General features: G+C 41.8%; 1 protein-coding gene across 6 annotated transcripts in view; it reads left to right on the top strand.

Moving 5' to 3' along the window:
* The window catches only part of FAM53C (family with sequence similarity 53 member C), a 77,484-nt gene extending 57,530 nt beyond the window's left edge, over nt 1-19,954 (top strand). For 5 of the 6 annotated variants that reach the window (XM_077472337.1, XM_077472336.1, XM_077472335.1 and 2 more), the window contains 2 exons: nt 3,907-4,667; nt 7,884-19,954. In XM_077472337.1, the coding sequence (XP_077328463.1) occupies nt 3,907-4,667; nt 7,884-8,111 (989 nt within the window). In that variant the 3' untranslated portion in view covers nt 8,112-19,954. The remainder of the gene's footprint in view (nt 1-3,906; nt 4,668-7,883) is intronic. The other variant, XM_077472333.1, reaches the window with a different exon arrangement.
* The last annotated feature ends 896 nt before the right edge of the window (nt 19,955-20,850 follow it).

The following is a 20,850-nucleotide window of genomic DNA, read 5'->3' as shown; positions in this document are numbered from 1 at the left end:
TTCAGCCTTTACAGACATTTTAAGCCTTTCTAAATCTGCTAGTGCGTTTAACACTACCCTCTTCCCAGATTGACAATGCTGCTGTCCTAAAGTGTAAGTATTCCTAAAAAAAGCCTGAATGTCATTGGTGCCTAGTTGCCAAGGCCAAATTTGGTAGCATGCATCCGTTGGCTTATTACCTACATTTTTCTTTATTATAGGCTAGCAAATGCATTTTTTAAATATTTAATTTTTTATTTTTTTGTAATCTGATGATGACAGTATGAAGTGTGGTACTTTAGTTGGAACACTGCAGCTTGAAGGTGGCAGTGCTTATCTGCAGGCTGGAGGCTTTCATGTGTGTGGGTGTTTTTTTTTCTTTTTTCTGCCCAAGAAGCCTCTTCCAGCCTACATGTGATAACTTTGTCATAGTTGACATAGTGATCTGGAACCACTCTTGATTGTCAGTAGAGACCCAAAGTGTCAGTAACAGTAAGGAATGAGAGCTAGCGGCCACTTAAAATATGTCTAGTCACAGCATTCACTTTGATTTTAGAATATTGACATTGTAATAGCAAAACAAATAATAGTTGTTTTTGCCAATTTAATATAAACCTGAAAAACCCTTCATGTTGTAAGTGCTGCCTGGCTGCTACCCATCTCTTTTTACAACTTCCTGCATTCTCTGTGTGCTTTGCATCTTTCTTTTTTTTTTTTTAACCAAAGTGAAGTTTATTGAGCATGTAAAGAAATACAAAAGAATACACAATCAGGAACCGGTGCAACAGGCACCAACCATCATGAGAAAAAATACATTCCACGTCTGACATAGTAAGCTTAAGTGCATAGTTTACTCGATATAGTTTCACCATATAAGGAAGTGGATAAATACATAGTCTACAGAGATCCCAAGTCCCAGGTGGCTATTATAAAGGAGTCCGGGCCCGCCCTCTCCATATAAACCAGCCATTCTAGCCCGCACAGCTATGGGAGCTCTCCAGCCACCTATCCCAAATTACATGGAATTTTCCCGGGCATCCACGGTTGGAGTAAACTATTTTTTTATATGGTAGAGTTTGGTTAACAGCTCTCTTCCACTGCTGGATCGTTGGGAGGGGGGGCAGGTCGGAGCCATAATTGAGCTATCTGCACCCTAGCAGTGAAGAGTCTCCTGCAGGAAGATCCTGAAATAGTTGTCCTCCTCGGGAAGGGGGAGAAGGCCGAGGACACACTGACGTGGACACAGTGTAAGGGGAGAACCCATATGGTCGTGTAGAAATTGGATAACCTGTGCCCAGTAACGCTGGACAGGAGGGCAGGACCAGATTAGATGGTAGAAGTTACTGTTAACATTGCAAATTCTGGGGCATGCGGGATCAAAGTCTGGTCTGTATTTAGATAGGCGACTAGGGGTGACATATGAATGGTGAAGTATGTAAAGATGGGTCAATTTGGGAGATACTTGCGTAGACACTGCCAGTATGTCCCCCCAGTGATTGTCATCCACCCTCCCGAGATCAGCCTCCCATTTTGCTTTAAGGTGATAGGCGCGAGCCATGGCCCCGGGGGTAAGGAGATGCATGTAAATAAAAGAAATGAGTTTCCGGGGATCATCGCCGAGAACCAGGTCTGTTAGGGCCGTAGATTCTAAAGCTGGGGGCGCACCCCCAAACTGAGTCTGGAGCACGTGGCGGGCCTGTAGGTAGCAAAATAGTGCATGATTAGGAAGGTCATATTCCTCCTTAAGTGTCTGGAACGTCTTAATACCATGGTTCACGTAAAGTTGAGACAGGTATATAATCCCCCTGAATATCCACACTTTATAGTCCGGCACACTCAACAGCTCTGGTAGACTAAGGTTGTCCCACAAAGGTGTATGTGCGTGTAACCCTAAGCTGCGCAATACGCCAAACCCTGCTGTGATGTGTGAGCATGTTGTGTTTGGTCCCCAAGCGTGAGAGCCCTCGGTGGTTGCAAAATATCATCTGGTAGGGATGTGCCACAACATCTGTGGCCACTGTACACACCAAAGTGGAGTATCTCAGTTTGTCATGTGTATTGATGTAATAAAGGTGGGAGAGCTGGGAAGCCAAATAGTAAGTTGCCAGATCAGGTAATGCAGTGCCTCCCAGGTGAGCTGGACATTTGAGTGTCTGCCAGGCTAGCTTATGTCTAGAGGAGCCCCAAATAAACGTTAAGGATCTCGATTCCATATTCCGAAACAGATGGGCTGAGATGTATAGCAGAGCATGCCAAAATAGGTAAAGCAATTTGGGAAGGAGAATCATCTTTACGAGGCCCAGACGACCCATGACTCCAAGGGGGAACCTGGACCAGACCTGGGTCTTCCGCTTCAAAAGGGGAAAAATTGGATGGAGCAAGAGCATTGTATTCCCAGATACTTAATCCGATCCATGTGCACAAGGGGCAGCAGCGCCTGCGTCTTTGTGGGGGCAGTAATATCCATGTGGAGAATTTGGGATTTGGACCAATTGATTCGGAGACCCGAAAAAGTACCACAGTGTTGGATCAGTTCTAAAACCGCTGTTAGCGAAGGGCCAGCATCCTCTAAATATAGCAAAATGTTATCTGCGTAGAGGCGGATAACCTCTGACAGTTGTCCCATGCGGAGGCCCAGAATTTCCGGGTGTGCCCTGATGGCAATAGCCAGGGGCTCCACAGCCAGCGCATACAGCATGGGCGAGATAGGGCAACCCTAACGCGTACCACGTGATGGAGGGAAGGGGCTAGATATCTGACCATTCACCAGGATTCGGGCAGTGGGGGCCTGATAGAGGAGTTGGATCCAGCGCACAAATCTAGGGCCTAAGCCAAACCTGCGCAGGCACTCCCACAGGTAACCCCACTCCACCGAATCAAATGCCTTTGCGGCATCTAAACTAACCACCACCCTGGCACCAGTATTATCATGAGGGGCCTGTAGGCTTTGCATCTATCTTGCTGCGCATTCTTTTGGTTTAGTGTTGGATCTGAGGACTACATTGCCCATGATACCTTGCTGTCAGCACCTCTGTAGTTTAAAAGGCAGGCTCTGTTAAGTATATGACACAAGCCATGCATATTCACAGGGCATAGTGCATATGTGTCACAGAATTCAGGGAAGTGTGGGATCCTTCAATAAGTAACTTTTTTAGACTTCAAGATCAGATTAATAGGAGTAGGCTGGAAGAAATTATAAAACAATGTGGAAATGAATATACAATTTTACATTTTGACCATAGTCATGTTATGTTAAATTGGGGGCGTATCGTAATGGTGAACCTCTTATATACAGATTTCTGGTGTGAAAGGGGTTAAACATGATGAGTGCTTTTGTAAAAAAAAAAAAAAAAACATGATGAGTGAACTCTATCAAAACTGGAGCTGTCAGGATCTGGGTCAGCTGAGCATGGCAACCAACCAGCTTCTACCCTCAGCTTGTTCATCTAGGGTTTGACAATGAAAGTTGGTAAACCATTTGGTTTCCATGCATTGCTGCTCCAGATTCACTCTCTTCTAGTTTTGATAAATTTCTCTCAATGTGCTTTTTATTTGCTGTTCAGCGTGAGTTGGTGAGTAACAGTCATTCTTTTTTATAATTTACTTTAAAAGATAACCATGTTTTCAAAAAACTATCACAAACTGATATTTCAGGTTTGGTGGCAAGTTAACTCATGTGTTGGCTTCACCCTCCGGTCTTGTATATCAGATTACTCTATAGTCTTAGCACCCTCTTATAGGGCTTTTTTTATGTGATATTCTTGCTGCTGAAGTTTGACTAGATAATGCTGGATAGAATCACACTCCAGCCTTTTATTCCAAATATCAGTTTTGGCTAGATGTACCACTTTAAACTTGGTAAAGAATATCCCCTACAATAAGTGCCTGTGTTAACATTATTTATTTTACAATTTATTTTTTTTCAAGCAGAAGAACGCTCCTGGGGGATTATTAGTCACTGTCCAAGGATTGAACTTGAAGATGGAGTTCGACTTGGTTGCCATCACCATTCAAGCCTGAGTCTCCACTTTCCAGTCCTCAGCAGGGAGAACTCGCCTAACCGCAGGAGCCCTTCCCAAGAGCCTGAGGCATCCAACTCTGCGGCTCCCCCAGCTCCCCCTACGAAGAGACACTGCCGCTCTTTATCAGTGCCAGAGGACCTATCGCGCTGGCGGCCTATTTGGAGGCCCAGTGGGTCTAAAGTTTGGACTCCTGTCAAGAGGAGATGTAATAGTGGTGGGGTTGGAGCAGTACTAGGGGTGCAGACTCAAAGTCCATCCCAAGGGGTCTCCAATCTCAGGTTTCAAAATGACCCCAGTGCCTCTTTACGATGCATCCAAGCCAACAGCCCTCCCTTCTTCAGCCTGGCTTTGTGCCGGGAGTCACCAGGTCCCTACACCCTTTCCCCAACCACTATATTTTGGGAAAACACAGAAGGGCCAAGTTGCTTTCCATTGCAGCGCCGTTTTTCACTGTCACCAGTACTCTTCAAGGATGCAGGACGGTTCCTTCCTTCAGCCAGCAGCTCCCCACCTTCCACGCCAGAGCTGGTCCGACGACAGCAATGTCTGCCTCGTAGCCAGTCACAGCCCTGTGATCTTGACACCAGGAAATGTGGAATCAAACGAAGGCACGAGGAAGATACACGATGGCATCGTCCTTCTCTGGATTTCTACAAGATGAACCAGGTAAAGACTCCAAGGAGGCTTTTCATTATATTTTATTGGTGTTATAATCATTATCACCATCATTTTCATCATTATTTAAATCTTTTAGGCGAGCGCTAGTTTAAAAGGTGGTACTTTTAGTTTGGGGGGGGGGGGGGTTGATAATAGTTAAAGACCTGTTGTAATGTACTTACTTCCTGTTCTGGTAACCCTCAAGGACACTTCAGTAAATTGCAAAAGAACGAAAAATGTAATATATTGCAGCTTACCAATCCTTGGATGTAGTGGCTGCATTGATTTAGCTTTTTAGACTTTTTTTCTACCTCTGTTTTCACCTGATGATCTGGCTAGTCACACACATCCTGTAGTATTCTTTATAGTATATTGAGCCACTCCAGTGCCACACCTTTATAGTATTCAAAATCACAATGGCAAATAGAATTGTCTGACTTTACTGCTACAGACAAGAGTACACCTCTTGTATTAGAGTGCCTCCACTGGAGGAAGGAACACCTCTGAATGAAGGGGACACATTTAAACAGAAGCATTTTCAGTCTGGGGGGCGAAGGGGAGTGTTAGATGGACTAGTCGATTTAGATACACTAACAAATTGAAGCCAAACTCCATCTAACCTATGTTTTAGATAAATAAAAGCTGATTATTGTTTGCACCCCTGTCAGTGGTAAATGGTTTCTCTCTTCTCTGTAACTAATAAACTCTGTTGGAAAGCTTGTTCTTTTGAAAAACAGACTTGCTGGTTGGATCAACAGATGACAAATAAAAGAAAAAAACATAAAAAAACAAATGCAGCCACTACATCTAAGAATTAGTAAACTGCAATATAATGTTTTGCTTTTGGATTTAATACTACTTTAATCTTCCTTGGTCTCTAAGATCCCCTTCTCCTCGGGTATGTCACCATCTTTATTTGGATTCCCCATAGGGGACTATTGATAAAGTGCTCCAGAGCGAGTAATTGGGGCTTTCATCTCACAGCACTTATCTGTGTCTCAAATGGACAGAAAGTGTGCAGAAATCCTTGCAGCAGGGGGTAAAAACAGCAATGAAACATTGGGGTTGATTTACTAAAGCAGTATAGGCTGTTGACATTAAAAAAAAAAAAATGAACTGTACTTTTTTTTTTTTTTTTCTTAGCTTGGTGCATAAGAAAAAGCTCTGTTGATCAGCCAATCGTGAGCAAGCAAAAATCCATTTGTTTTCTTGCACATGATTGGGTATTTTTTGCAAAATGTATTTATCACGTCATTCACTGTAAGTTACTGTAAGTAATTCCAATGCAACATGAACATGCTCTACTTCTTTAATATATCAACCCTATTGGCTCTATCGATCTAACAAAAAAAAAATTGCTGAAAAAGCTCCTTTTTCTAGATTAACTTGCTAGTATGTTAGTAGCGGCTGTACCATACCTGGCAATGTGTGCATGCCCTTTCTCATTACTACATTGTGTGCTGGCTCCTATTATATCATAATTGCTGTTTACAGAAACAAAAATTAAAATTTGTTGCCATGAGTCTTGCCGGTGAAGAATCTGACCTCTCCAGGATTGTTGTATTCCCGATGTCACCCACTGCAGACTATGGTTTTATCACCAGTTGTACCTGTATGTAAATCGTGCACCGCAGTAGGGAGCTTCCCTGCCACCCGATGTGTGCTGCGATTGGCTGCAGCACCAGCCACACAGCAGATGTCGGGCGTTTATGGATCACCGGAACCCACTGATCGGCTCAACATATCTTAACAGAGCCCTATGTAGGTGAACCAAACACAGGGCTTTCTTCTGACAGCAGCTATGTGCTGTGCTGAAAAAAAAAAAAAAACAGCACATTGCTTAGTGGAAACAGCACACGGTGTACACAGTTAGGCCTCGTACTGGAAAGGAAAATTCATAAGATGAGCTGTCTGCGAATTTTCAGATCGTTAGTACGGTGCATTCGACAGACATTTGACTTTTTCGTCAGACAAAAGCTGGATGTGCAGGCTATAAAATTTTTGTCCGATGTGAACTCAACATCTGATTTTCAGATGGTCAGTACAGAAATTGTCACACAAGTCAAAAGTACAAACACGAATGCTTGGAATAAAGGAACGACTGGGAAAAGTTTGGTCTTGTAAACTACCATTCGTAATCTAGAATTAACGATCGTGATGCGGCAATTGATGAAATGTCAAAATGCAGCACACATTCTCATGATCTTTAATGGGATAATAATGAAGCTGCTTTGCTGGGGATACTGATGTAGTTATGCCAAACGTGTTTTAAAAGGCATTTGTTTTGTACAATCTGAAAATTGCGAATCAACGCTCACCAAACTTCTACTAACACGAAATTAGCAGAAGGGACCCAAAGGGTGGCGCTTGAGAAATTAACTTCCTCTTTATACCATCATAGTACATCACTACGTTCCTGTTTGTCAAACGACAATTTGCATGCTAGACAAAATCCTGCGCATACGCCCTTTCAAACCGTGTGTACGAGGCCTAACACATGTTAGGCACACATTAAACCCTTTGATTGCCCCTGATGTTAACCCCCTTCTCAGCCAGTGTCATTAGTGTCACTGGTCCCTAAAAAAAAAAAAGTGTCAGTATCCCAATTTTTCCGCCCCAACATTGCAGTCCCACTATAAATCGCTGATCGCTGTCATTACTAGTAAAAAATAAATAAAAATTCCATAAACATATCCCATAGTTTGAAGACGCTATAACTTTTGTGAAAACCAATCGTACCAATATACGCTTATTGGGATTATTGTTTTGTTACCAAAAATATGTAGTAGAATACATATTGGCCTAAATTGATGGCGAAATTATTATTTTTTTTTTTTAATTGGATATGTTTTATAGCAAAAAGTAAAACCTTTTTTTATTTTGTTTTAAATTGTCAGTCTTTTTTGTTTATAGTGCAAAAGATAAAAATCACAGAGGTGATCAAATACCACCAAAAGAAAGCTCTATTTGTAGGAAAAAAAGGACACATTTTATGTGGGTACAGCATAGTGCAATTGTCAGTTAAAGTAACGCTGTATCACAAAAAATGGCCATGGAGGGGGGGGTAAAACTTTCAAAGCTGAAGTGGTTATAACTTTTTTTTTCTCTTGTGTTTCACCATGTAGAGATTCTTGTACTGTAGAGCCGCCTGGCCATGTAAGTAGTGTTGGGCAGAGGCCTTCCTTAAAATGTCTGAATATTAACAGCGGTTTTTATTTTTTTCAGAATGCTGGTGCTATGTGTTTCTTGGACAACTCGGATGAAGGCAGCCCATCTCCTTTTATGGCTTGCCATGGGGAGTCTCCTTGCACTTCTGAAAGTCCTGTCACCACTTGCACACTGGCACTTAGTGAAGAAGATATTGGTAGGAGGGATCACTCCTCCTGCTCCCAGGCAATGCTCTTCCAGCACGATTTTGCGGACCTGGATTTAAATCTAATTGAAGAGAATTAACACTCTCAGGAAACATCATACTTCAAATGGAGTTATTGTAAGGTGGACATATTGGTGAGAGTGTAAGGCTGCCAGGCACCATCAGGAGACTTGCACCAGGAGCATTCCACAAACATTCTAAACTTCATGACTGATAGATATTGTGTGGGGGTGTAGGGCAAAAGAGAGTGAGCAAAAAGCTTTGTCCTTTTTTTTTTTTTTTCTAAAGGAGAAGCCTGGGGCTGGGTCATCTGGACCCCCAACTACACTTCTCCATTCCCAGTAATACAGCTGGAATTGGGATCTCCCATTACCGAGTTACAAACTTCACATAAAGGGTGCTGTGGGATTGCTTTATTTTTTTACAGATGGCTTTTGGAAGGATGTTCTGCACTGCCCTGAGGGGATCACATGCACATATAGGTGTGTGATTAATTCTTCATGCTTAACTGACTGTTGGAAAAAAAAAAAAAAAAGCAAACCAACAAGATGGCAAATCTGGTTGTGCACAAAGGCTCAGGCCTTGTTTTCAAATGAAATCCCCAAGACATGAGTTTAGAGCTTCACACCAAGGAAGCCCAATCCCGTGTGTTCCGTTCAGAACACTTTCTTTTGCTCTCCAATTCATCATGAAGAAGGCTGACAACAGAACAAATGTTTCCAATTGTTGTATGTGTGTGGTGTTTTTTATTTTATTTTAAAAACTTTTGGGTTTTTTATGTTATTTTATTGATGTTTGCCTGTGGCAAATGTTCTAGAAGCTGTAATGAATTTGTTCTTTAACATTGCTGGCCAGTTAAAAGGAAGCTTCCAGTTCACCCTAAACCTATGTTGCCTGCACTGCCATCCTAGTCATTACATGGCCATGCCATTACCTCAGACAGGTGTTGTTTTTTTTTCTTTTCTGCATGCACAATCCCTCCTGGGTTTCACCATCCCATTACCTTCTCAGGTATGAGTTTTGCAGGACGTGGATGTATGAATGATTGTATTATTCTTTAGTGTTCATGAGCCCCCCCCCCCAACAGTGTCTCATAACCTTTCAATGAAGGAAGTAGTCAAGGTGTCATGTCCTCCTTGAATGTTGTTGGTATATAGTATGCTGCTATATACAATGTATTGTACAGTAAGTATTGTATATTCTGGCAAAGGACGGGAATCAGCCTGTGTTTGCAGTTACACATAAAATGGATGCGTATGTGGCCATTATATCTCCTTGTGGACGTGTATGTGGCCATTATACGTCTTGGTGGACATGTATGTGGCCATTATTCTTCTTGGGTGCAATGCCTTGTGATATTTTTTAAACTTGCCCAGTTGCAGATCCAGAGCTATTTTTTTCTACTTTAAAAAATAATCATCTTACGGTTTACATTATTTGCTCATATTTAAAATATATGTGAATGCACTACATCAAAATGCATTGTAAAACGGGAAATATTATTTAGTTTCCATATTCGTATTTAGTCATTTCAAATGTAAATGTTTTACCTTTTTTATATGAGGGTTTACTTAGTGGTCATAGACCGCACAGCCTACTTTGAGATACTCTCCCGCATTAGGGAGGAGGGCATGATGTCACAGACAGCCAACTGCACTTCTCTACTGGCTTTGAGCAGGTGCAGTTTGCCAGTAAGGCTCGTGCTGGGAGCAGCTGTCAACCAATCAGGGCAAGGAGCAAAGCAGCTAAACCGACTACAAAAAATACTGGTGCAGCATTCTGTATTTCCATGAATTAAAAGCTGAGACTCAAACTGACCAAACCAGCAGGGATCTGCTGCTGTGCCCTGCATGGTCAGAATAGAAAAGGAAAAGGGTGACTGGCAGGATCACCAGGAAAAGAACATATAGATTACATGTATTAAAGTGGTTGTAAACCCTATAAGGCTTACCTGTAGCTACCCCAGATATCTCCTAAACCTGCACGGTTTAGGAGATATCCCCTGTATCTGCATGTGCCGTTGCTTCAGTGAGTGTGCCGTTACCGGTGGCTCTGGCCAACCACCGCGTCGGAGCCCGCGATACCCGGAAGTAACTCCGGGAGCGATGTCGCTGGCCAGAGTGGTATATGAGGATGCTGTGGGGGCTTCGATCTAAGGAAAGTAATTCATAATGAGCTTGTATGCTATGCATACAAGCTCATTATGCCTTTGTCTTTCAGGTTTCTTGTTTTTTTTGTTTTTTTTTGTTTTGTTTTTTCGTGGGTTTACAACCACTTTAAGATCCACATGGACACAGACACGTAGAATAAATAATACATTTTGAGGTTACATACAATTCAGTCATTAAAGGGTCTTGTGGAATTCCCACACGGTTTAGAATAGTCTCCAAGCTTCTTGAGCTTATGAGTGACAATCATTCCTAGTGTGCGTGTGTGAACAGCACTTTGTAAAATATTACTCAAATGGAGCTTTTTAATAGCAATCATATTAACATTTAAAATGTAATCATTTGTTGACCTCCCAAAGAAATTTTGCTTATGACAAGCACTTTATTTGAAGATGGGTATTGAGAATGCAGTAAGTAAAGGAGACTGGGACTTTTCAGTTTCTGTCCAGCCATCACCTTAGTGGATTTGTAAAGTTTTTTTTACCACAGCAAAAGCCCTCAAAGTTTGCAAAAAACACCAAACCATTTATCAACACATTGAGTGGAAAGCTCTATTTCCATATTTATATTGTATTGCGTTGTCTTTGAATGCCAAAAGTGCAGCACCTTTACCATGAGTCATTATGTAATGAGGAAACAGCGTTTTCCGTTCAGTATAAACGTAGCAGTATTGCAGGGATATGTGATGGCACCAGTAATAAGCACCCTGTCATTGAGTCTTTTAAGAGCTTACTGCTTTAATAAGAAGGGTAAAAGTGATATTTGAGACAATCAGTATATCTTTTTCTTTCTAATTTGTCAATAATATCACTAATTTACCGTATTTTAATAAGCATGTTTTTCTAGCCCTAATTTCCCAAATTCATTTCTATTGGAGAAAAGCCTACTGATGTCATATATTTGATCCAGTAAATTATAGATTTCTAGCTTTTGTGTTGCCCAATGCTATAGCGGCTGGTAATGCATCTTAGATCAAAGCACTACAAAGCCCTACAGGTACCTTAACACAGTAGCTTAAAGGGGTTGTAAAGCTTTGTGTTTTTTCACCTTAATGCATAGGATGGATTAAGGTGAAAAAACACAAAGGTGAAAAAACATTGCACTCTCCGGCCCCCCCGAGCCCCCATTTTACTTACCTGAGCCCTGAATCATAGCAGCGCAGCCGTTGGCTTCCGCTGATGTCAATCAGATCAATGATGCAGCGCCCCATGGTGCAGGGCAGAGTGATACACTTGGCGGCTATAGCCGCCGACTGTCACATGGGCATGCGCCCGCAAGCTAACCACCTTGGGAGAGCACTTCCCAGGGGGGTTAGCCCTTGGGGGGAGCTGAGACAGCCGCCGAGGGACCCCAGAAGACGAGGATTGGGGCCACTCTGTGCAAAACGAACTGCACAGTGGAGGTAAGTATGACATGTTTGTTATTTAAAAAATAAATAAATCTGTACAACCCCTTTAAGCCAGCCATAGAATCTCTGCCAGTTCAGCAGGAACCAGGGGCGAGATTAGAACCATGTACGGGCGAGATTAAAACCACGTAGGGGAAGACTGAATGTACCAAAGTTGATCAAATGTGTTTTCCTGGCGGGAATGGCTGATTCTTGCAATTTCCACCGTTTGCTGCAACTAAACTGCCGTGATAATGTAGCCTAAGGGCCCCTATGTATTTAGTGGCGTGGCTATGTATTCAGTGCTCATTTAGATTGGGGGTGTTGGAGAGAGAAATCAAAGGTTCTGTGCTGATTTGTAGGTTAAAAATGGTAGTAAAGAGAGGTTTTAGTTTGGCGGTCAAAAGTGCCACCTGTACTCAAGTCGACCTCTTTTTGAGCAGCCTCTGTACATCCTGCCTCTTTATGTTCCCAAGTCGTCTAATTTAGAATATCATGAGGTTTCTGATGCAAACACCTTCCATTGGAGCAGCGTAGCTTGACCTTGGCCTCGCTTTTCACAGTCCTCATTGAAAAGAAGTAAATTTCCAAGTCACAGATGTGTTGCACTTTGAGTAATTGCTGTTAAACGTCTTGACCGTGCTAAGACAACAAATTCTTATGCCCTGTACAGACGACCGGTTGTATAAGTCCGACCGTCAAGAACACAGTGACATACAACTGGACTAGAAAAAGGAAGTTCAATAGCCAGTAGCCAATAGCTGCCGTCTCGTACTTCAGAGCATGCGTCGTTTTTGGTCCTTCGGAACAGGATACTGACGAGCGGTTTTCCCGATAGGAATTTGTTCCATCGAAAATATTTAGAACATGTTGTATTTCTAGGTCCAGCAGAATTTTTGAAAAAAGTCAGATGAGGCATACACGAGATCGGAATATACGATGAAAAGCTTCTGTCAGACATTCCGCTCGTGTGTACGTGGCATTATGGCTCCTTCACATGGACGTGTACGGGCTCCGCTCTGCTCAGCGGGGGATCGCTCTGTCGATCCCCGATGAGCAGGCAGATGACAGGTCTATCTATTCACACTGCAGGGATGGACCTGTCGGAGTGCTGTTCTCCCCTATGGGGGATTGGATGAAGACGGACCATAGAATCCGTTTTCATCCGATCCGCAGATGGATGGAAAAGTAGGGTTTTCCTCCTCCGCACTTTTTCAGATTGGAGCGGGTCGGATGTCAGCTGACATGTCACTCCATAGAGGTCTATGGAGCGTCCGTTCAGGTCCGCCTAAAAAACTGACAGGTGGACCTGAACGGATTGTCTGTGTGAAAGAGGCCTTACTGTTTTTTTAAGGGAGTGATTTGGACAGGTTTTCAAAAAAGTAAAAAGCCCTTTTAAACTTTATCACCAGGCAAATTGCTAAAGCTGGCCATACAAGGAGGAACTTTTGGCAGGTTTCTCCTGAAAGGGGGGCAAAATACGCTCAGTGGGTGGCTCTCTCGTACCACCTCCTGCCTGACATCCCTCAGCTGAAAAATTGAAAATCGAAGAAAAATTGTTGCCTGAACGATGCTTGCATGCAACCAGATGCACACTGTTCTGGTATTTTGACAGCTGGCAGGGCCATGCTGTGTGTTGTTGCTGTGAGAATCTGTTTCTGCTCCCTGCTTTTAGGCAGAAGGTGCTGGTTCACTGTCCAATGAATAGGCTGGAGTGGAGGTAATAAACATGTATTAACTGTGCATATGCTGTTGCTCTTCAAGGATTCTTTATTTTTGGGTTCATGTGATTCACATGCAAATTTTCAGGCTTAGTCTTTTACCTGTATGGAGAAATTAATGAAACCTGGAGTCTGGTATAAACGGGCAACCACTCCATATTTCTTTGTCCTCAGTTCAGTGTGTGTGTGTGTGTGTGTGGTTGCACACCTTAAGCTTCTAGAGTTGCCCTGGTAGTCTCTCCAATTCTGTGTTTCTGCTGCCTCCTCTCTTTTCAGAATTTTGCGTTAGCCTTATGTTGCACAATGTGCTGAAACACACAGCAACAGGAGAGCAGTAAGGGAAAGTAGTGGAACAGATTTGCATCTTGTGGATGCAACTTCTATTTGTGCCCTCATCTTCTGCCCTTATAAATTTGTTTAATATTTTCATATAAATATTTTCCATTGTGTGACCAACCCAGAGTGATGGTAAAAAAAATTGTGTGTGTATATGTATATACACACGCGCATAATTTTTTTTTTTATATATATATTTTTTTTGTTTTGTTTTAAAGCTTAGTTTAACATTTAATGGCCATTATAAAAAATCCCAAATGCACAGATTTTTTTTTTTCCCTAAAAACTGCATTTGATAAATAGCTATTGCAACAATCACCATTTTATTCTCCAGGGCCTCAGCTTTCAAAAAATATATAATATTTGTGGGTCTTATGTAATTTTCTAGCAAAAAAAGGCTGATTTTTAATGTATGTCAAAATTAGCTTGGATGGCAAATCTTGATGGGCTGGTGTCTTTATTCAACCTTTGCGAAATGTAAACAACTGAGGAGTGGTAGTTAAAGCAGAGCTCAAGCCATTTTTGTGTTTATTAAAAGTCAGCAGCTACAAAAAGTGTACCTGCTGACCTCTAATTAACAGCTTCTTGCCTGTCTCATGATCCAGGGGTGCACTCACCCCTGCCAGTTTCACTCTGTGTCCTCCCTCGGCTCCGCCATCTTTACTATGGGCCCCTGGCTGTGACAGCTTGCAGTTTCACAGCCGGGTGCTCGCTGCACATGCACAAGCGGCACTGCAGTCTGTGACTGACCCAGAAGTCTTCTAGGACCTCTCATGTGTCCCAGAAGACTTAGGCAATCGGAAGATGAAGTTCTCTTTTCCAAAGGTGACCGGGAGTGGGTACCTGTCAAAATAGTGTAAACCCCCCCCCCCCCCCTTTTCTCCAAGAGCTCAGTTTCACAAATGGGAACCGGGGAGGAGGCCTTAAAGCTGAACTTCCCCTTTTGGGTGGAGCTCCGCTTTAATGTGCTAGGGATTCTGAAATGTATAAAGGATTTTTTGGAAAATGGCCATTAAAGGGGAACTAACCCTTTAAATTTAAATGAAATTGTTTTAGTGAACTAAGTAACTGCTAACACTGGAATTGGTTAGACCTGATCCTAAATATCCTGAGCAGGAGTTGTCTCTTGTAGCTTCTGGATCTTAAGTGGCCAGTAAAAAAAAAAAAGATGATGGGTTTACATAAACATGGCTTGATACTATTGTATGTTGGGCTACGAGAACTCTGTGTAATTTGGGTTTAAGGTGAGGACCGATTTTTGCCCATAGTTTGGATGGCCGCAGATAGGCACATTTCTGACACAGAATATTGGTGAAAGATTTGCTTGCTTCCTCCTAGCCACTTTTTTTTTTTTTCCCCTCCATCTGGCTGACCATCACATGTACCGTGCACAGTTTGAATGAATTTTTTTTTCTTTTTTTTATTACACATTTATGAAGGTTACCAGCGGCTCTTCTACATAAAAGCTATTTCTGGTTTGGGTATTCTAGTCCTTAAGGCTCCATGCACACTCGGCTTAAAAAAATATCTGTTCTCTTGGGAGCATTTTTTGTACAATGTTTAGACGAGTTTAGGAGAGTTTTATGTTTTTTTTCTGCCAGTAAGCTCCAATCAGAAACTCAAACCAGATGTTTTTTTTTTTCCTGCCTCTTTACATTGAGCTCCAAATACACCTGTAATCATCCTAATGTGCATGCACACATAGGATAACATTGAGCTGCTTCTACAGGCATAACACAAAACTCCTGTAGAGGCAACATTTTTAAGCCACACTGCATGGAGCCTTATGGAAGCATATACCACAAAAGCCGTAACAGCCCATAAACCATTTTATTATGCTGAATTGGAGTGCTTCCTTAACCAGCAGTGGGTGGGATTGAAAGCTGTAATGAATGTGTCAATTCTAAATTTTCTTGGATGTATCCCAAATAATGGCTTTTTTTGTAAGCATTTCACTGTTAATCAGGTCATGCCCATTTCCCTGTTGTCCATATTACCTTTTTGAATTCTCTTATTCAATGCCTTGTTTGAAATCCATACATCTCTTTTTAAGGAGTTGAATTGCTGTATAGTACTGTGATTTTATGTGCAGACCCCCACATCTGCAAGCCTGTGTGCTATTTTTTATTTTATTTTTCCTTCAGGTTTACATTAAACAGAAACTGTGATGCCATCTACTCCAATACCTGTCCAGTTGTGGTTTGCTTTGCAGTGTGGCACTGCTTCTCTCTTGAAACATTTCTCTTTCAATATCTTAAATGTTGATTGACAAACCATTTGAAGCAGTGAAATTGTTGCCGGAACACAGTGGAGACCGCTATTTTTTTCTAAGTTATTGGATTTTACATTCACTAACAACACAGAGGAAGGAGTCCTGCTTGTACATGTGCAAAAAGGTTGGTTTATAGTAAACAGCTGCTGGTTTAACACTGTTAAAAATTCAGGTGAGGGTTTCTCATGCGTATGTTTTTGAACTCAGTTTGTCTTTAATAAAACCTTATGATCGTGGTTCTCTAAGGTAAACAATAGAAAGATCAAGCCGAGATTTGATCCATCTATGGGCAAGCTGGTTGTACTGAAGGCGATCCATCGATTGACTTCAGTACAACCAGCCTGTCAGATTATTTTTTTTTCATGCTATAGCCAGCCGCCAGCAATGATCACTGTGTTCTGCTGGCAGGGAAGGCTCCCCACTGGCAGAACACAATAGCACTGCAGGAGAGATTCCTCCATCAACACCGACTGGGTTGATGGAGGAAATCAAGCAATTTTCTTTCCTTCTGCCCATGACGGAAGGAAAGAAAATTGTATAATCTTTGGGCTGTTTAACAGTGCTTGACGAAATACCATAGAGCCACTTGACACAATGTTGGGGCATAGCTTCTGAAAATACTTTACTATGCTCCTGATTGATCCATTACCCTAAAATGCATTGGACATAATGTTAGAATAATATAGATCCTAAATTGTGCCCAGTGTTTGCCAGTGCAGATAATCAAAAGCATTACAAAGCATCATAAACCATAGCAGTCAGATTGTAGACCAGAAATAATTCTAGTTGGTTTGCCTGGGTTATAGTAATTGGCAAATTGCTCTTTGCCCTACTGAATGAACGCGATTGCGGCTAAGGGACTCTAGACACTGCAGGGTTTTTTTTCTGTTGGAGATGTGAAGAAGATTACATGAACCAGTGAGCCACAAACCTGCTATTTTTTTGCACTTATCCTGTGCTTGACACAAGTAACTGTTGCACCCGAAATGTGGCTTCATAGCATGGTTGTACAGTAGTAGACTTTTGGCTAAAATTGCTCTAGCTTCTAGGTTTGTATGAAGGGCACTCCAAGGAGCTATAGACTATAAATGGCATTTATACATGATTGCTCCATTAAAAAGCATGATATTGCATATAGCAATTTAGTAGTTCTAATACCTACACTGCATTGGAGCTGTCATTTTATTAATCTTAAACTGACCTTAGGCAGAGAGATTTTCTTTCCTACCACCACAGGTTTCAGGAAAGAAAATCACTTCATTCTCCCATCAACACAGTCAGTGTTGACGGGGGAATCCCTCGTGCAGAGCCATTGTGCTCTCTCGGTGGGGAGTGCCATTCCCGCTAGGACAACACAGCAATTACTGCTAGCGGCCAGAATAGCCGCTAGCAATAAGCGCGTGTAAAATCCAACAGGCTTGTTGTACCCAAGTTGATCAACTTGAGTACATTAAGCCTGCCCAAACATGGTTCGAATCTTGGCGGGTCTCTGCTGTTCCAGGCCAGATTTGAACCATCTATGGCTGGCTTTATTTCCCAAACAGAAATTTAGTGTCCTAGACCAGTGTTTGTCAATTGCAGTCCTCAAGGCGCCCTAAGGCCGCGTACACACGAGCGAATTGTCCGGCGTACTTAGTCTGGCAAACAATGCAGCGGATAGTCCGGCGGACTTTCTACCAAATGGACTTGGACACACAGAAAGTCCGGCATTTGCTAGCGCGATGACGTACAGCACGTACGACGGGACTAGAAAAAGGAAGTTCAGTAGCCAATAGCTTCCTTTTCGTACTTGCTTCTGAGCATGTGTCATTCTTAGTCCGCTGAAACCCAAATCCAGCGGAAAGATTGGACTGCAAAAATACTTTCTAAATCCACCAGACTTTATGCTGGAAAAGTCCGCTGAAGCCCACACACGATCGAATTGTCCAGTGAAATGCATTTCGGCGGACTAAGTACACCGGACAATTTGATCGTGTGTACGCGGCATTACAGGTCATATTTTCAGTATTTCCCTCAGATGAAACGGCTGTGGTAATTACTAAGGCAGTGAAACTGATTAAATCACCTGTTCAAAATAATGGAAAGCCTGAAAACATGACCTGTTGGGGCGTCTTGAGGACTGGAGTGGAGAAGCACTGTCCTAGACCCTACTGTCCAACCCAAGAGGTTCCTCATTAGGATTAGAAACTCTTTATCTGCCACTGACCTGTGCAATTCAGGTTTCGGCAATTGAAAAAGTTAACATTGCCTGAATCTAATTAACTGTCAAACCTTTTGTACTTGGGTGAGCCAGTAATTAAAGGAGTAGTTGGCGACACATTTGCGCCATGCTAAAACTGTTATTTGGGTTTTGATGCTCTAGCCCTTGTTCTTCTAATGCTGTAGGCTTAGGTAATTTTTGGTGCAGAATAGCTTTCATTCTCCAGACTAAAACCTGAGCTGTCAACACCTTCGTAAGGGAGGAACTCTCTTTGGGCATCCATTTGAAGTAAATTGAATAATGCAGGATAACCTTCAAGCTATAGTCGGGTAAAACCAAACACATTTCTTTTATTCAACACACCCTTTCCTACCCAGTAATTGGGGAGAAGACTATTTGGAAGGTGTTATAGAATTTTTTTTTTTTAACAATATAGCACTTACTGATGGTAATTGCATTAAACATTTTTGTGCCCAGCAGGATATATTATACTGATCCATGGTAGATTGGTAGCAGAAAGAAAGTTTGCAGTTGGATTCTGGAAATCTGTTCAAGCAATTGAGACAGGTTCTGTCATCCCTGCCTGATGAATATTAACTCTTTACTGGTTGACTTGTGTCTGTTGAATTGCTGCACTACTTACAATAAAATGGCTCCCTCCACTGTGCGTTTTGGACAACTTGCAAAATGTTTTTCACCTGCAAAATAAATACCGGTGGCATTTGTGAAGCAATCCACCTGCTCGTTCACACACACTGACCTCTATTAAAGTTATTACTAATCTGTTTTCAAAATTCAATAACTAAAGTTATTACACATTCTACAGCGACGGCGTTATCATTCTAGTATTGTAAATGTAATTGTAACTTCCTATTTTTATATTTGAAATGTCATTTTTTTTATTTATTTATTTTCTGTTGTTGGATGAGTGAAGGTCAAAAAAATCTGCTAAAAAAAACAGTGAGTGATGTGTAAAACATACAGAAAGTGCAGGTATCTTTTTAATGTTATTTGAGACAATTACTGGAGTTTAACAGCAAATAGTAAAAACTCATTTCAGGGGTTCCAAACCTATGTGGCATAGTGACACACCTACATACACAATAATACACAATTCATTTTTATGACAATAATCTTATTAACAGAATCACTACGGTGAATAAGTATCTGTATATTTAAACAATAGCTAAATGGTGCCATTTGCAATTAAATACAGTTTATGCATAATCTCCATTGCCTATCCGAATATTTTCCTGACTGCCAGATCCAGCCTGGCATTATGCTGCATAGATTCACATTGGTTGGGAATCTCTGACTAAAGCTGGCTACACACTATACAATTTTCTTTAGGATTTTTTTTTTTCCTTTAGATTTACCAAAACCATATAATATGAGGTCAAACCTAAACACTTTCAATTTGTATGCAATCAGGCAGGCCCTTGCACTACATAGTTGAAGGTAAAACAAAAGGAAATCGAATAACAAAAGTTGTATGGTGTGTATCCAGCTTTAGAAGATTGAAGTGTCAATAAAGATTGCAGATAATGGACTAAACGTTGGGTACTCTATCTGGACTAAGCGTCTATATTTTTTTAGATGCCCTACTGGCATTCCGTGAAAAAGGGGTTTCCCTGCACTGGTAATAGTTCTGTTCAACTGATTTAATAAAGACTTTTCGGCTATTCGTAAACGGCAGTAAAATTGATCACTTTTTCAGACTGCATTTCAGATTCATTTTATGTGTCTATGAAGAGCTCTCTATACATGTCTATGATGTGTTTCCCTTCAAATTATTGGCCTAGATATATTAAGGAATAAAATCAAGATGAATTGAGAAAATGGAGAGTATTGTTGTTTTAATAAAGATGTTCATTGTAAAATTAGGGTGATTTGCTCCTGCTGTTTAACAGCTTCATTACTATACATCCTTTCTTATACATTTTACCCAAACATATCAGGGTTTTCTGATGTACTGTAATTCTTTCCGATGTGTCCAAGTCTCATGAAAAACGCCAAGTTTATTTTGACAAATCATCAACATTAAAGTATAACTAAAGGTAAAAAACTTTTTTAGTTTTGGATAGAATGGAGAAGGCTTATGCCGCGTACACACGGGCGGACTGTATGGCGTACTTAGTCCGTCGAAACACATTTCAGCGGACAGTCCGCTCGTGTGTGGGCTTCAGCTGACTTTTTCAGCGTGCAGTCCGGCGTACTAAGAATTTCGGATTTTTTGAAATTCTGTCCGTCGTACTTTGGTTTCAGCAGACAATCCGCTCGTCAGTATGCTAGTTCGACGGACTAAGAATGGCGCATGCCCAGAAAGGATTTACACGGCGGAAGGGTGCTTTGCTGTGTATTGGACTTCCTATTTCTAGTCCCGTCGTACGTGCTGTACACGTCATCGCGCAAGCTTTCATCGGACTGTTTGGGTATCCGTGTGTGGTCAAGTCCGTTCAGTGGAAAGTATGACGGACTGTCCGTCGGATTGTATGACGGACTAAGTACGCCATACAATCCGCTCGTGTGTACGCGGCATTAGAACACCTGTCAGATGTTTATTGCTGTCTGTAAGTGCCGGCTTACACCAGAGCGGCTTCAAAGCTGTGCAACTTTGAAGCCAAGCCGACATCCCTGCGTGACTTCATCACAGTGTGCATACAACTTCTTTAACAGAAGTCAATGCAAGTCGTGATTCAGACGCCCCAAAGTGCACCACTGACTTTGCAGTGCCG

The sequence above is a fragment of the Lithobates pipiens genome, unplaced genomic scaffold, assembly GCF_037356315.1.
Source record: "Lithobates pipiens isolate NorthernLeopardFrog02 unplaced genomic scaffold, aLitPip1_a1.2 Scaffold_8, whole genome shotgun sequence".
NCBI lineage: Eukaryota > Metazoa > Chordata > Amphibia > Anura > Ranidae > Lithobates > Lithobates pipiens.
This window is presented reverse-complemented; position numbering and strand designations above follow the sequence as displayed.